A 15,580-nucleotide genomic window follows, 5' to 3' on the forward strand; every position below is an offset into this window, starting at 1 on the left:
AGTACAAATCGGCCCACCCCTTTTGGGAATGGAATGCTTGTGATTCTTTGATTGACACTTACGGAGAGCCAATGGGAGGTCAAGCTCACGTCTCGTGGCCAATAGTGAATACCCTGTACTTCGTCCCATAACTTTTTACTGCGGCCAGCAGCTCGAGCCATCGAGGCTCGCACCTTACTTTTTCCACGCAGCGCTTTGGAAAATCATGCTTTCAAAGTCCGAAAACATCCGAGATGCTGTGAAGTCTCTTTTTGCCGTTTTCTGGATCACTTTCAGCGTCTGTTCCGGAGGTGTTGACGGCCAGGAGGGTGAGAACAAACGAGGCTTTTTTTTCTTCTTTTTTTGGTTGACGCTTCTGATAAGATAAGATGTGAGGCAAGGTTTTTTTATTTCAAACATCTTATCAGTCGTTTATTCCCTGAATAGCGGCAGTTATTACTATTTCTAACGCCTCTACTCCTGGTTACGAAGAGTTGGTAACAGATGCACAGCTAGTTTACTTGAACTCAATGGTGTATTGTGACACAACTAGTTTAAAAGTGTGACAAATGCCGCTGATCAACCTTCTCATCCTGCATAACGACGCGTTTAACATCAGCAACTGTGACGCTCACTGATATCACCATCACCTGGGCTTTAATGCACAACGTCAACGGTGTCTCACCGTTGCTGCTGTCAATTATACGTGTATGGTATGCACTATGAGAATAGATTATATTTGTTTAGGTCAGTGGCAAAAGGCAGCATGGCGAAATGAAGTAGGAGTCATGTGATGTCATGGGAGCATTGTTTACATTCTCTTCTCGTGTGCATGTTTACTTGCTGATCCCAGTTAGAAGCTTATCTTTCCCACACACAGACAAATAGAAAAGCAAAGCACTGCAGACTGTGACTGAGACACTCAGCCGGACCGCAACTCGTTTTTGTGTTGATTCGTGTCTGTATATTGGGCTTTGGTCCCCTCACACCGGATGATGATTAAGTCCAGGGTCAATTATATATTCTGAATCACTTTTTTTTCTTTTTCTGGCAAGTATGCAAAGAGCTCTGGCGGGGGCCCGGGTATGAGGTAAACACTTCAGCCAAATGGTGTTGTAGCATTCTTGTTAAGGTGTGATTGACACACGAGACAGGATAAGGCAACGCAGTGACAGGTAGCTCAGACGAACATCCCGCCTGCCAGTGTGGACCTGTAAAGACCTGCCAGCAAAGCCTCAGGTGGGAAAACAATGTTGCGGGGCTGCTTTATGTATGCCTGTCTGCTATCCTGCCACCTGGTTTAAATGCAGATGTCTGTAATCCACCTTCTAGATGTTCTAAACTGGCCAGAACAAGCCAAGCACATACACCCCTCTTCATATGAAACTAGAAACAGATTGTCCTGGAGACTCTAGGTGGAAGGGTTCAGTGAGCAGGGGGAGATTACCGGCCACCCAGAACTTCATGGCTCTGTGGCCTCCTACCGGAAGGTGACAGATCCATGCTCTGTATCCTGCGGTTACAGTGTGTCGCTGTGGCATTTCCAGGGAAGTCCTTCGGGGACTTGAGGCGGGGCAATAACATCCAAAGGTTTATGGTATGAGGAGCTGAGGAGCTGTCGGGAAGTTGTGGTGATGCAGGATGTGTGTGACACGGGGTGAGTGGAAGGTTATCCTCCGGTTTCCCCTCTACGCTTCTCCCGGAGCCTTATAAGGAAGACGAGGAGAAGGATGGTGTGTAGGCTTGGATGGACCCTGGTGCCTTTTTTCATGTTTTGACCATTCTTTGAACAGGTCATTACTTGACTTTTTGGGAGGGGGAGTTGAGCCTGCCGCCCCCTCACCACTTCTCTCTGTACGACCACTAAGGGAATTGACTTCTTGTCTGTGACACACAGGGATGCTATAGGATCTAAATATTTGTGTTTTTTCCGTTCCCGTTAAAGTGTTAGTCACAGCAACCGCAGATCAGAGGACGTAATGAATCAACATTTAAATAAATAAACAACCTTTTGATCTATTTTCTTGCCTTTTTCTGTCAAGAACAGCATATCTTTCAATACAGTTTAAAAAGTGTTGGATTTATTCTTAGAAGAGTATCTTTTGTAATGAATCCAGTGTCACGGTGTGTGAGTGTGTGGAGCGGAGTGCTTCCCTCACACACAGTTGTGTCATCGCACTGTTATTATCAGAAGAGCATACACATGCCCTGGTGTGCATGTTCAGAAGAGACCGATTGCTCATTTGTCTGGAAACGGTGCGTTCAGAAAGCCCTTAATCTTCTGTATTTAGTGAGAGAATTAAATAAGGAAACTGTCTGCGGTTGTGGGTTCTTACTGTGCTTATAACTCTTTGCCTGAAACATGTTTTAGAAGTGAAACTTATTTGTTTACAGGACTTGTATTACACTGTAGAGCTGAAGCATTAGGAAGATTAATACATAGCAATTTAATTCTTGGTCATCGGTTAATTATTTTAAGTCACGCTAGTAACGATTGAAGAAATCCCCATAATTCACTCTTTCAAGATTATCGATTTTAAATATTTTCTGATTTCTTTCGTCTTCTATAAAATACAAGTTATCACCTTTTGGGGTTTTGAATTGTTGGTCAGTTACAATTTATGTACATTTTAATAACCAAATTATTCAAATAAGCATTACGTGCAGCCCTTGTACACTAAAAACTGATTTTTTTTTGTCAAAATCAAAATTCAGTCTATTACAATAATATTAATTATTAGTAATACTGGCAATAACTTTTTGCAACGGTCAAAAAGAGAAATGGTTCATTCCTCACAAGGACACCATTTTTTGTGATCACGGTATTGATACCAAACATGAAGAATGACTCTTTACTTCAGTTCCGGTTTGCATTTCTGAAAGAGCATGTTTATGAGCAATGAGTTGGCATCTCATTTAGCTATGAACTGTCCATAAACATGTCTGAATTGGACCCATCTTGTGAATTAACGTCTATTTCCCCATCACAGACTCCCTCTCGTACTTGTATCCTTTCAGGCAATGGCTGTGGACATTCGTCTCTGGGCACAGAGTCCGGCACATTGGCCTCTCAGAACTACCCGGGCACCTACCCCAGTAACAGCTGGTGCAAGTGGAAGCTCCGAGTGCCGGAGGGGCGAACGCTGCGGCTGCTTTTTGGGGATTTTGACATTGAGAGCAGTCCGGGCTGCAGGAATGGCTCTCTGGTGATCGCAGACAAGAGCGGAGAACCCAGTCTGGGTAAGATGGAGTTATTTTTATTATTTTTAAACCTTTCAAGTTTGATCACGGAGACGTCACAGAAGTGCTCTCTGGTCAGATGCAAATTCCCTTTTACGATGCAATCTGTTAGACTATTAATGTTCCACGTCATTGCTGATGATGGTTATGAGGCGATGGAGCCCACATTTTGCAACGTGCACATTCTCCATCCAGGTGTATCGAGTCGTCTCTTGACAGCATATTAAATTGAAAAGACACCAAACTGACGGAGATAGAAATATTCTGCCAGGCTGCCTTAAGTGTTTACGATCGGATTCCTCAGAACCTGGCTCATCATTGTGAGGTTGTTGTCTCTGCTGGGGAGGTGTTCTTACACACCTTCATACATATATAGTCGTCAGTACGACAGGAAAACACTGGTGGAGTAAGACCGACTTTATCTGTTGATAAATGCTGATTTCTAAGGCCGTCGATAAAGTTCACTCTTCAATAATGTCACTTGCTGTTTCTGCAGGCGTCTATATGCACCGTGGTGGCAGAAAACAACTTGTATTTGTGTGTTTTGTGCTTTGTACAAATGTAGTTTGTGGGTCTGCGTGTCCACAGGTCCAGTGTGCGGGAAGCTTGATGCATCGCAGAAGAATGTGACACTAAGAAGCAATGAAGTGACGGTGACGTTCAAGTCGGGATCACACCGTTCTGGCAGAGGGTTCCTACTGTCTTACGCCACAGATCAGTATCCAGGTGAGATTTCTGGGACTGGTCATCATAAGTATACGCATGTTGTTTATCGCACCCTGTAGTTCAGTCATCACGGCTGTGTTGCAGCGGAGCGTGGAGAACACGTAGCTTAGCTTCACAAATGCTTGATTTATAGTTGATAGTATTTCTTAATTTTGTTCATTTGCAAGTTCACACTAGTGTAATTCTAACACCACCGTGTGTGTGAGAATATGTGCCTGTGTGTGTGTGTGTGTGTGTGCGGTTGCAAGTCTGAGTCACTTCTTATTGGCATTCATCCTCCATCGCTATCTTTGCTCTGGCGTGTTTGCTCAGAAAGCAGGAGTAAGACTCCTTCTCTCTCCGGCTGAATGGAGGGAGGCCTCAGGCTTCACCCGTCGCTTGGAGTGGCTGGAGCTCTCACCCCCCCCCCCCCCCCTCCCTCTCTCTCTTCCCTCGCCCGTTAACCAGTGCCATCCCGTGTTTGTTGGAACCTTGGTGATTGAGTAGTTGTTAAATCTCCACAGTTTGACCCTCTCTGACTGTGACGCGCGCGCATTCAAGTTTCTGGATTGCAGATTAAATGGCAAAATGATACAATGGTTGTGTTTCTCCCTGCGTACCATTTTAATAACCATGTGGCCTCGTTTGGTTGGAATGCAAGTCTATACTTAGAGATAATGTCCCTTTTCTCTGGATGAAGTAACTGTACTGGACAGTATGTATCATAGTTTCCTATTTTTTTATTTACCGAGGTTGTTTATGAAACCCGTCAGTGTCTGGAGCCCATGTCCAGACATACAAACCACTGTCTGTTAATTGTGATCACACGAGGACCGTTCACAAAGTCACAGTCACAAAGGGCTCAGTCACACCAACAGCGATGACCGCTTAGCCCCTAATACAGCACATGGAGGGCATGCCCGACCATCTCACACAGAATCGGTGTGTGCCTGGTTTAATGAATATATGTGTGTGTGTGGGGGGGGGGGGGTCATGTAAGCCTGCGCTACTGTGTCCTGCACCATACTATTCAAGAAGGTTTGAAGTAGTTCTCAGGAGTCTATGTTTGATTGCATGTCCGTCCGTTTTGTTGTTCTAGAGCTCATATCTTGTTTACAACGAGGATCTCATTCGAGCTCGCAGCTTTTGAGGTGAGTTGTTGACCTCTACACATCCCATAATAGATTCTCTATTCTGTCGTAGAACAGAATAGGGTTTTTCTCACATGTATTTCCACTGTTTCTCAGTGTGTACTGCCCTGCTGGTTGCAAGAATGTCACAGGGGCTGTCTGGGGAAACTCTGAACAGGGTTACAGAGATGTAAGTAAACCACATGTCATTTGGCCAAGCTTTGCTTATATTTGTTTGTAGACCTTCTGGCGTTTTTGGAAAATAATGCCGCACATATAGGGTACAGTACGGAGCTACGGCACGGAGCACGTAGATAAACCAAAGCTTGTGACTTCATGTGTCTCCTCTGTTTCAGACCTCAGTCCTGTGCAAGTCTGCAGTCCATGCTGGAGCTGCATCCGATACTCTAGGAGGTCGCGTCACTGTGAACCGTTGGAGAAGTCTCACACTTTATGAATCCACCTTTGCCAATGGAATCCTTTCTAAAACGTGTGTCTGCTGTTCTTGTACTGTTGAAATGAGAGATCGGATTAATGTGATGGTGGCTGTCGTTGAGCCCCAAATGAATTTATAATAGATTTTTTTTGTCAATGCACTGACCTTTTTAACGGTCCTCTTTTGACAGGGGATCATTGTCTGACAAGAAGCTGCTCTTCACACAAGGTACGCTTGTTAACATGTCAAGGGCCACACCCAGTGTTTTTACATGTTTTAACCCATTTACGACAAGCAGAACATTATTTACATTCCTGTTGTTCATTTCTCATGGAATGCTGTAGTATTTTTGAGTTTTATAAAAAGGGATTTTTGCCAACTTATTGACATCTCAAAGCTTTGACTCATTTCACTTGGATGTTAAAAAAATTAATTTCTTGATTAATGTAATTGATTGCAAGCTCTGCAGTAAAGTGTCCATAGTCTGTAGTCAAATGGCTCGTGTAGATGTCTATAAAAACTCTATGCTTGGTCCCCGAACAGACTGCAACAACATCCTGAGTGTTTCTGGTTTAAATGCCTCATCTTTGTGGGATAAAGACGGCCGAGAACACAACACGTTCTGGTCCTCCAGAAACATGGATTCTAGCCACGAGTTCTTGCACTGGGCTGCAGACCTCAATGATCTGAACCCGTGGGTGGAGCTGGGGCTGAGTGATAGAAGCACTATCACAGGTACCAATGTACAAATGTGTCTAATTAATGAACTTTAATGTTGCTGTGCAGAGGATAAGTCTTCTGTATTGTTTTTGATTGCAAACAAATTTCATGAAAAGACCAAATCCAATCGTGTGTGTGTGTGTGTGTGCTCGACTTATATTCAAACATCAGTGAGTTGCACTAATTAAGATCAACAAAGCCACAGTAATGAATTATTAGTCAATCCCAGATACACCTTCTTGCTGCGTCTTGCCAACAATACTCGTTAGCACACCAAATGTGTATTAATCCCCTGAAAATATTCCCCAAACAAATGCAGTATTTACTGCTGTTTGACTGACGGTTGCTGGAAATAATTGACTTGGTTTTAAAGATTTGGTTCTTAGGAACCGACGAGCTTGGGGAATCGACTGGGTGACAAAAAGTAATGAGAGGTGACCCAACACATTTGGTCTTTTTGTCCAATTTATTGACAATTAGAAAACTGTATCATCAGACTTATCCTTTTCATGTTTAACTTATTGTTTAACTTATTGTTCAAATGTCAACAAGGTGTTTTTTATGTCCGCAGTGTCTTACTGTATTCTTACTTCTTGCAGGTATAATAACAAGGGGATCGAACGACCACTACATCGAATCCTTCAGTCTCTTCTTTAGCAAAGACCGAAAAACTTGGAAGCTTTACAAAGGCGCTCTCGGCAAAGAAAAAAAGGTATGCCGTGTGCCATATTCACTGAGGTTCACCTGAGCACCAGAGGTCACATGGCCACCGAGTCTATGCTTCTCTGTGAATAAGTAACCTGGTTGCTATGGTTCCCAGGTGTTCCATGCCTATACCGACGGACACCTCAGGGTCCTCAACAGCTTGTTCCCCCCTGTGGCGGCTCGGTTTGTACGCCTGCAGCCGCTGAGCTGGCATGGCCGGGCTTCAGCTCAGGTGCAAGTCCTGGGCTGTCCTGTTGCCAAGGTCACACCAAGGTCACGCTCAGCCGCTGGTGGGTATTGACTCTACTTCTCTGGGATCGACTTAAAATGTTGACATGATCTGTCCAGCAGTCAGTTTGTGGCTTTACTCCTGACATCTTGTCCTGCTTGTCCAACAGAATCTCCACCCATCAAAGTCAACATGGGGACCCCGCGGCCCAGCACCACCCTGGCTCCCACCGACGGGCCAGTGTTAGTGGAGACCAGACTGAGTGTGTACTTGTATCACTCTGTAATTTCACAGTCTATCTCAGGGCAAATTCATGTCAGAACAGTCAAAACATTGTTTATATATTCTTCTTTTATGCTACTGGGGCTGAGTGATAAAAGCACTATTACGGTGCTCCCACTTGGACAACTGTTGACTGACTCAGACACTTCCTGTAGGCTCCAGTCAGCCAGTGATAGTGGCAGTGGGAGTGGTCCTGGGGCTGATAATGTGCGGTAGCTGTTTGTTGGCTGGAGTCTGGTGGAAGAGAAGGTACTGTATTTTAAAACTATTTCCCCTTTTATTCATTTTGCACACGCTCTAACTCAAATAGATTCATAATTCATGGAAGGATGTCGTAATTAATCAAATGTTATTTTATTAATGCTAATTGTTTTTTTAATTCATTCTAGCTACACAAATAGTTTTGCTTATAGAATAACTGAAACGATTAAAAAATTATTGAAATATATTGTCAATCTATCTGTCGTCTGATTAACTGACTAACCGCCTCAGCATTAATGAGGGGGGGGGGGGGGGGATGCTCCAGGAGTCACAGCACACTGTATTGAACTGAAACTATTGAGTACGTGCACGACTTTGATTCTTTGTGTTTATCTCCTTCTCCACGTAGGAAAAAAGAGTCACAAATGAAGTACTCTTTACCCACAAGTAAGTCAAGCGCTCTTCGATCAATTTCCAGTATTTTTCAATCCTCTGTTTAAAAAGCCTGACGATGTGTTTCGGTGTTTCAAGTAGGTTGTCAGAGTTTCCAGGCAAAGAGTCTCTCGTGCCCACAATCGGAGCTCATCTCTTACCCTCTGGAGCGCAATGTCCACGATGCTCTGCCTAGTCCTCCTCTTAATGGTGAGAACTCAGAGGAACGCGTTTCACTGCTGTGCCTCTGTATTACGACTGTCGTGTCTCTTTTTGTCTTTGTCCGTTCCGAGTTGACCGAGTGATCTCAAGTGGTGCGCTCGGCCTTCCCTCCTCCGTCCTTCCTGCTCTGACAGTCTCTGGCTTCAGTGGTCAGTTGGAGGAGCTCACGCCGGCCTGACGGGCACACAGCTCTCTCCGCGGGCTGTCCATTCTTTCCCCCGGCTCAGCCCATCACCAAGACACAGTATAAGCATTCCTTTCTTTGGTGCATGGAGCCTCTCTGAAAGAGACCCTTTAATTGGAGCTTGATAAAGGACGCTCAGCTTACACTCCTCCCCACCATCACCACCAGTCCCCCTCTCTGACTCTCCCATCCACTCCCCCAGCAAGGGGGCCCTTCACTGAGAGGTCCAGTGATAAACAGGACAGCGGGTAAAAGCAAAGACAATCAAAGCCCTTCTAATTAAAATAGCTCTAGCTCTCTGGCCGCCGGGTGGCTCGGCTCACCAGTAAGGTCTCGGCCTCCCACACCACAGCCTCTTCTGCTGTGGAGGGTCTGGTGGAATAGAAAGTGCTCCACTGTCAGCACCCACCGCTGTGATTGGAGGGGAGACGTTGTTGGTGGCCAACTATCTCGTGCAGAGGCTCAACGTTGGGCGAGTATGAGACTGCTTTCAGGTTGAGGAGAAGCATTTTCCCAGAAACTGCGGATAGAAATAAGCGATTGATCCTAAAAGAGTTCTGGTCTAGTTTGGAAGTCACAAATTGTGATATTGTGCGCGACCTCTGGCGAGACTTGCTATTTGAGGTTCATGCCTACAAGATAGCGAAGTTAAGCGATAACATGCCTGTTTGAAATGTGCTTAGAGGTTGAAATGTGCTTTAGAGTTGTTCCACAGTATATTAAAAGCTACTTCAAGGTAGTCAAATGTTTTTTCAAAGAGTTTACTTTATTTCTGGCTCATATTTGGTGATGGGGTTTTAAATTAACCTTAATTTTGCAGGGGAAACATCCGAAATGATTGCATTTTAGTCAGGAGTTCCTTGTTTACGGGGATATACAACAAGTTGCATGATAAAACACTTCAATGCAACCATAAGTTTAAAAAAGGGATTCCTACAAGAAAACAAATAAAGACAAAGATATTGGATAAGCACTCACTTCCTGTTATTAAGGCACACATGTAGTTTCTTGGAAAGAGTTCAATGAGAAGATTGATAGCACTCGTCTGTTGTATAAACTTTACGAGGCTGCAGCAGCGAGCCGGGCTGTGGCCAAACGTAGTTAAATCCAAACTCCACAAAAGGTCTCCGATTAACACACGTATTGTTTGTTTCATTCGTACAAAACCTGGAGTAGAAACTCCTGTTTGTCACCTGGTTTAGTGCCGGACTATTTATGCCTGGGGCCAGTAACTTCCTGGAGTCTCCACTGCTGCGCGCTGACAGGAGCTACAGGAACGACATCGCCATCAGCGCAATACTCAGCTGTAGCTGTTTTGATGGTGCTTGTAGCTTCTACCCATGCTAATGCCTGTAGCATCTTTAACGAATATAAATGCAATCTAATCTGTTTATTTATTCCTTCTTCCAGACTATGCAGCGCCGGACCTTGCCGCCATTGGACAGAAGGTTGGCTCAACATTCCGACCCTCCTCAGACGAGGGCTACACCACCCCCTTCGCCTTCAACCATTATGACGCTCCTGGCAACCTGCCCGAGTACGCCGAGCCTCTTCCCCCTGCGCCCGAGTACGCCACCCCATTCAGCGAGCAGCCCCCCGAGTCCATCCTGCAGACTGTGACGGGGCTCGCTCACGGCAACACGCACGGCCCTCCGGTACCGGCAGCGACCGCCGGAGCCATAGCGTCCAGGCGCGCTCAGTACGACTGCCCCTCACACAGGATGCTGTCCAATGGCTACTGCACTCCTGCCCTACATGCCAACGGCCCGAGGCCGGTCAGTGTGGTCTATGCAGAGCCCAAGTCATGTGACTCTTTACTACAGAAGCACACATATGAGGAGTCTTTGTGAACACAGCCAGCTCACACATGGAGAAATAAAAGGGGGAAAAAGACTCCTGAGCTCAAATGTGTGCTGGGAATACCTCAAGTGGACAGAAGACATTTAGCAGGACAGTGTTGTCCAGACAGCTGCACTTCCAGTGAGTGATGTTCTCAAAGGGGATTGGTCACTTCGACCAGGATGCAAAGACGAGGGTACACAACTCCGATGTGCACAATGGTCTGAGAGCCATATGCACACAAATGTTTGCACAAAGAAAATGCAGGTTGCCCCTCATGTTTATTAAAATGTTTAATCACAAGCTGCACTTTCAGAAAATACATAAAGCAATGTATGCAGTGTGTTAAATACACTGCAGGTTAATGTAAAAAGTGGATTAAATAAGTTACATGTCCTCACAGAGCATTGTATTCACAATGTATATTTTAACATGTTTTGTTAAAACTAAAAGATATATAAATGGTACACTGTAACAAGTTTCAGATTGTTGCTATGACTTTGTATAACCACTAGGTGGCTCTCTTGGGCTTTAAACAGTAATGTATTGTATAATTACTGTCTGCTGGTTGTCACCTATAGTCTTCATCCATTTATAACATTCATAGTAACAAATAAACATTGTTTTTACATAAATTATTGTATTTGAGTATAACACAGAAGGCACAACAGGCAAGGAGGAGTCATGATTATGATTTCATCATTAAAAACAATGTGGCCTCATTATTCGTTAAACGTTTGCCACAGCAACAACATCTCACTTAACTCTGTATTCTCGAAGTTAAGATTTTCAAAAATTTCTTGTATGGAAAATACTGGAGATAAAAAAATGTAATTACCACAGATTCAACTAAACTGAAATGTCATTGCGGTTGTGGAGACCTATTACAAGGTTTTTATATATTATAACGATCAGGTGACAGTGGTCGTCTGCCATTATATCTGCAAATGTTATTCCCCATAACATTTAAATTGTAATAAAACTTTCTAGAAATGTTTTTACAACCTTTTAAATAAGGCACAATTAAACAACTGTGTTCGGAAAAATACTTTACAAGTTGGCCGAGTGCGTGATCGCAGCAGCAAGGTGTTACTTTTGTTTTTTAAAGTAGCCTGTAGCCGTGGTGATTTGCAAAAAGTTAACACCTTACAAATATAATTAGTATGTTTGTATGAACTTATATCAAGCTAGAAATTGTTATGTATGTTATGTTTTGAAACAATACCGAGGCCTTTATATGACCCACATATACACAAGTAAACAAGAGCGTCAGTGAGATATAGTTATAAATACCATTAAATCAGATGAAAACATGCAGGGTTCACCAGAAACTCAGACCACAATGAGGCCTCCGACAAAACAAAGCATCCCTTCCGTCATCATCTTCTCCTCGCTGCTGGAGGCCCGGTCCGTATCGCTGAGGGAAGGGATACTGGACCCAGGACTGAGCGGGGCAGAACCCCAGTAAAATTAGGGGTTTTATGAAGCGGTTCTTGAACTAGGAAACACTTGTCCACACTGGGCGCCAAAATCAACATCAAATTAAATACAAGTTGCATTTCCACATTTGCGTTTTGAATTCCTCTAGTCTCTCTCTTGAATTCACTCCCCACTGTTGTCGTGGACCCTCTTGTTTGGGCTTAACTCTTTCCTCTGTCCTCCCTCCCCCTCCTCCCCCTCCTCCTCCTCCTCCCTCCCCTCGGTCGAGTAGTGCATCAGAGTCTGGTGCCGGTTTCTGGACGGCGCGTCCTTAAAGCGCAGGCCGCAGTCTTCACAAGCATACAGAAGCCTCTCCCGGTGTCCTCCCCCTGACGGAGGTTTGCCCTCACGAGCAGCGGCCGGCGCCGGAGGCTCTCCGGACTTTGGGGCCGCGTGCGAGTTGCCTCCCGAACCGTGCGGTGTACTTAGCCCGGCGACAGCTGGGGGGAAAGTCCTGGGACGCCCAGGTGGACAGCTGCGTCCGGCCGCTCCAGCGTCTCTGGCATGTTCGCGGGCCAGTCCGTGGACCGTGCGGTAGTGGAAGCGGATCCCGGAGCGGTTGGAGAAGCTTTTCTCACAATAGCTGCAGACGAAGGGCCTCTCTCCCGTGTGGATGCGCGTATGAATCTTAAGCGCCCCCGACTGGGTGAAGCATTTCCCACACTGGTTACAGCAGTAGGGCTTCTCTCCTGTGTGGGTCCTCTGGTGGGCCCGGACCCCCGCCAGATGGGGGAACCCCCTGCTGCAAAATCCACAGGAATATGGCCTTTCCCCCGTGTGAATCCGCCGGTGGATCTTCAGAGCCCCCGACTGGCTAAAACTCTTCCCGCAGTCGGAGCAGGTGTAGGGCCGGGCCCCGGTGTGCACGTTGAGGTGGATGCGGAGGTTGCTGTGCGAGTTGAAGGCCCTGCCGCACTCCGTGCAGAGGAAGCCGGGGGGTTTCTGGGCGTGCTCAGCGCGCTGGTGCTGCAGCAACTGGGACGGTCTGGAGAAAGATGCAGAGCAGTGCATACAGGGGTGAAGGGACAACGCGGCCGAAGCCGCCCTGCCTCGTTCCGCCTGTTGCCGAGTGTGTGTCTGTCGGTGCTGGTGGTGGCACACCTGAGCGCAGGTCGGAAAGGAGCCCTGGCAGGGCAAGCAGGGCATAGGGCCAGAGAACTGTGGGGCGTGAGAGCGGCCCAGCTGAGGGCAGGGTAAACACGAGGCGATGGGGCAGTGGTGGTGATGAAAAGGATGATGGCCGTGGCTGTGAGAGAACAGGGAGTCTGCGCCCTCCTGGTCGCTCAGGATCTGGGTGCAGGTCTGGAGGCTGCGATGGCAACACAGGCAGGGAAACATGGAGAGGTGGGAGAAAGGGCCCGGGGAGCCTCTGGGAGGAGGCGTCTGATCGGGAGGCCCCCTGTTGTCGTCCTCCCTCTGCGGCCGGCCGGGCGCCCTGGTCTCCAGCTCCGATGTGGTGCTGCTCGGCTCAGCGGTGTCTGGTAAGCACATGTTGAGGCTCACGGGCGCGGCGGTACTGCTCAGGTCTTTGGGGTGGCACGACGCGGCCGAGTAAGAGGGCGCGGGCAAAGCGTGCCTCGCTTTTAAAGTCTCAAAGGAAGGTGAAGAAGTGGCGGAAGGGCAGCCGGGACAGGCGCAGGCATTATGCACATCTAGAGAGAAAATATGTATCACAATGAAATGAATGCAAGAAAGTGATGGAGAGCTACTTTATGTGTGAGCTCTAACCTCCTCTCTTGTCTCCTTTCCTCTGGGACGGCCCGGGCTGGATCTGGCGACCGGGCTCTGCCTCCGACTTGTCCCGGCCGGGTCGCAGTTGCTGCAGAGGTTCAAACGAAGCACCTTTGAACCGCAGAGCCTCGACGCCTCCGCCAGCCACGCCCCACGCTGCGTTCAGCACATCTGGCTGATCCTGCAAGGCGTTTCCAGATGTGATGAGGTCACCGATGAACTGATGCACCTCCATCCAGGAGCACTGAGCCCGCTGCAACAAACAACAACAACAACAAGGCAGAGTTACAGTGTGAATGAAAGAAGAGGCAACAGTCCAGGTGAGTGTGCGCTGACGATCAGGAGTTAAACCATTGGTTCCTCCCTCAACCGACCGATGTGAATAACGAGGGCGCTACTTACAACGTCGCTTCTCTCTTTGTCCATGAATGCTAATGGGAAATGGGGTCGTCGTCGGATCGACGGCTCGGAGCAACGAGGTCAACCCTTCAGACTCTGGGGGTCAAAACAACGACAGCGACAACAACAAAATGCACGTTCTTTATTACATCCTCACTGCAGCCTCCTCCCGTTCACATCGCTGACGGAGTATTTCCGGGTCATTTAGTCATGTGACACGTTGTCGTCTTTTTATTTTTTTCTTCTTTGCACTTAATAACAATAGATATTCACTACGAGACATAAAAACGAAACATGCACACATATCAATATAGATTTATATTAATGCTATGAAGCATGTTATATATATATATATTGTATATGCATGTAACATATACATTGTATATGTAATATATATTATTTATATTATATTTACATTATATATTATATTCAAATATATATTTGTATATATTATATACAAATATATGATGTATATATAATATATATACACTACCGTTCAAAAGTTTGGGATCACCCAGACAATTTCGTGTCTTCCATGAAAAATCACACTTTTATTTATCAAATGAATATAAAATATAGTCAAGACATTGACAAGGTTAGAAATAATGATTAATATTTGAAATATTAATTTTGTTCTACAAACTTCAAGCTCAAAGGAAGGCCAGTTGTATAGCTTATATCACCAGCATAACTGTTTTCAGCTGTGCTAACATAATTGCACAAGGGTTTTCTAATCAGATATTAGTCTTCTAAGGCGATTAGCAAACACAATGTACCATTAGAACACTGGAGTGATAGTTGCTGTAAAAGGGCCTCAATACACCTATGGAGATATTTCATTAGAAACCAGACACTTCCACCTAGAATAGTCATTTACCACATTAACAATGTAGAGAGTGTATTTCTGATTAATTTAATGTTATCTTTATTGAGTAAACAGTGCTTTTCTTTGAAAAATAAAGTCATTTCTAAGTGATCCCAAACTTTTGAACGGTAGTGTATATATACATCATATAATAAGTATATACATAGTTCTAAATCAGTATGAGAAGATAAGATGAACAGGAATGGTTGACATCCAGAAACATAGCATCTCTGTAATTAGCATTTGACAAATAATTGCATTTAGGCTGTAACGGTATATTTGTTTTTGTTTTGTTTTTTAGATTTGAGCAAAGTATGGAATCTCAACAGCATATTGTGCTTTGCATGAACAAACCCGGTGTAAAAGCATGTCAGACTATCGTGTGACTAGTAAAGTTCATTCTTTGTAGATCTTTTCCAATAAAAAATAATTTAATTTCATAAAATGAATATAATATTTTAAAAGTTATCTATGCACTTAACTCATCACAGCTGGACCATTATCACAATAACTAAACTCACTAATGAAATGCAGGCGCACTACACAGTACATCTCCGTGACAACAGAGCTTTTTTCCCAATTTTGTGCATAATGGCCTGTTAAATTTGATGGAATATCTCAGAGAAAGCTGAGTATTAGACTTTTAAAATGTAAGTCTCAATTTGTTATTATCGAGTCTCACTTTGTCTTCAGCTTTACTAAATACAGACTTAGTCATCAGTGAACTCTGGATGTGGAGCTGAATCAGAAGAACAAATGTTTTTATTGATCCCAGTGGTGAATTCTTCTCTGCATTTAACCC

At 45.2% G+C, this 15,580-nt stretch overlaps 2 protein-coding genes across 3 annotated transcripts; one reads left to right on the plus strand and one right to left on the minus strand.

Moving 5' to 3' along the window:
* The first annotated feature begins 156 nt into the window (after positions 1-156).
* si:dkey-34d22.1 (discoidin, CUB and LCCL domain-containing protein 1) lies at positions 157-11,301 on the plus strand. Of its 2 annotated transcripts, none has more exons than XM_056444368.1 (15): positions 157-308; positions 2,998-3,219; positions 3,808-3,945; positions 5,024-5,075; positions 5,172-5,244; positions 5,411-5,544; positions 5,681-5,718; positions 6,034-6,225; positions 6,810-6,922; positions 7,031-7,205; positions 7,314-7,406; positions 7,582-7,675; positions 8,037-8,074; positions 8,159-8,269; positions 9,876-11,301. In XM_056444368.1, the coding sequence occupies exons 1-15, from the start codon at positions 206-208 to the stop codon at positions 10,313-10,315; spliced, it is 2,016 nt and encodes a 671-aa protein (XP_056300343.1). In that variant the 5' UTR covers positions 157-205; the 3' UTR covers positions 10,316-11,301. The 2 variants fall into 2 exon arrangements, with proteins under 2 accessions (XP_056300343.1, XP_056300344.1); XM_056444369.1 differs by having other exon boundaries at positions 8,162-8,269.
* On the minus strand, positions 10,569-14,147 carry si:ch211-79k12.2 (uncharacterized protein LOC568844 homolog). Its single transcript, XM_056444371.1, has 3 exons — positions 13,917-14,147; positions 13,512-13,767; positions 10,569-13,435 (listed from the first exon to the last, which is right to left on the minus strand). Exons 1-3 carry the CDS (start codon positions 13,938-13,940, stop codon positions 11,907-11,909), a joined length of 1,809 nt encoding a protein of 602 aa, XP_056300346.1. The 5' UTR covers positions 13,941-14,147; the 3' UTR covers positions 10,569-11,906.
* Positions 14,148-15,580: the final 1,433 nt, after the last annotated feature.

This window comes from Pseudoliparis swirei, chromosome 22, assembly GCF_029220125.1.
Source record: "Pseudoliparis swirei isolate HS2019 ecotype Mariana Trench chromosome 22, NWPU_hadal_v1, whole genome shotgun sequence".
NCBI lineage: Eukaryota > Metazoa > Chordata > Actinopteri > Perciformes > Liparidae > Pseudoliparis > Pseudoliparis swirei.

Excerpts from the sequence above, each read along its gene's own strand:
- si:dkey-34d22.1 (XM_056444368.1), top strand. The coding sequence starts at position 206 with ATGCTTTCAAAGTCCGAAAACATCCGAGATGCTGTGAAGTCTCTTTTT. Across the intron at positions 5,076-5,171 it reads TCGAGCTCGCAGCTTTTGAG|TGTGTACTGCCCTGCTGGTT; the intron begins GTGAGTTGTTGA and ends ACTGTTTCTCAG. Across the intron at positions 7,407-7,581 it reads GTTAGTGGAGACCAGACTGA|GCTCCAGTCAGCCAGTGATA; the intron begins GTGTGTACTTGT and ends CACTTCCTGTAG.
- si:ch211-79k12.2 (XM_056444371.1), bottom strand. The coding sequence starts at position 13,940 with ATGGACAAAGAGAGAAGCGACGTT. Across the intron at positions 13,768-13,916 it reads ACAAAGAGAGAAGCGACGTT|CGGGCTCAGTGCTCCTGGAT; the intron begins GTAAGTAGCGCC and ends TGTTTGTTGCAG. Across the intron at positions 13,436-13,511 it reads GAAAGGAGACAAGAGAGGAG|ATGTGCATAATGCCTGCGCC; the intron begins GTTAGAGCTCAC and ends TTTTCTCTCTAG.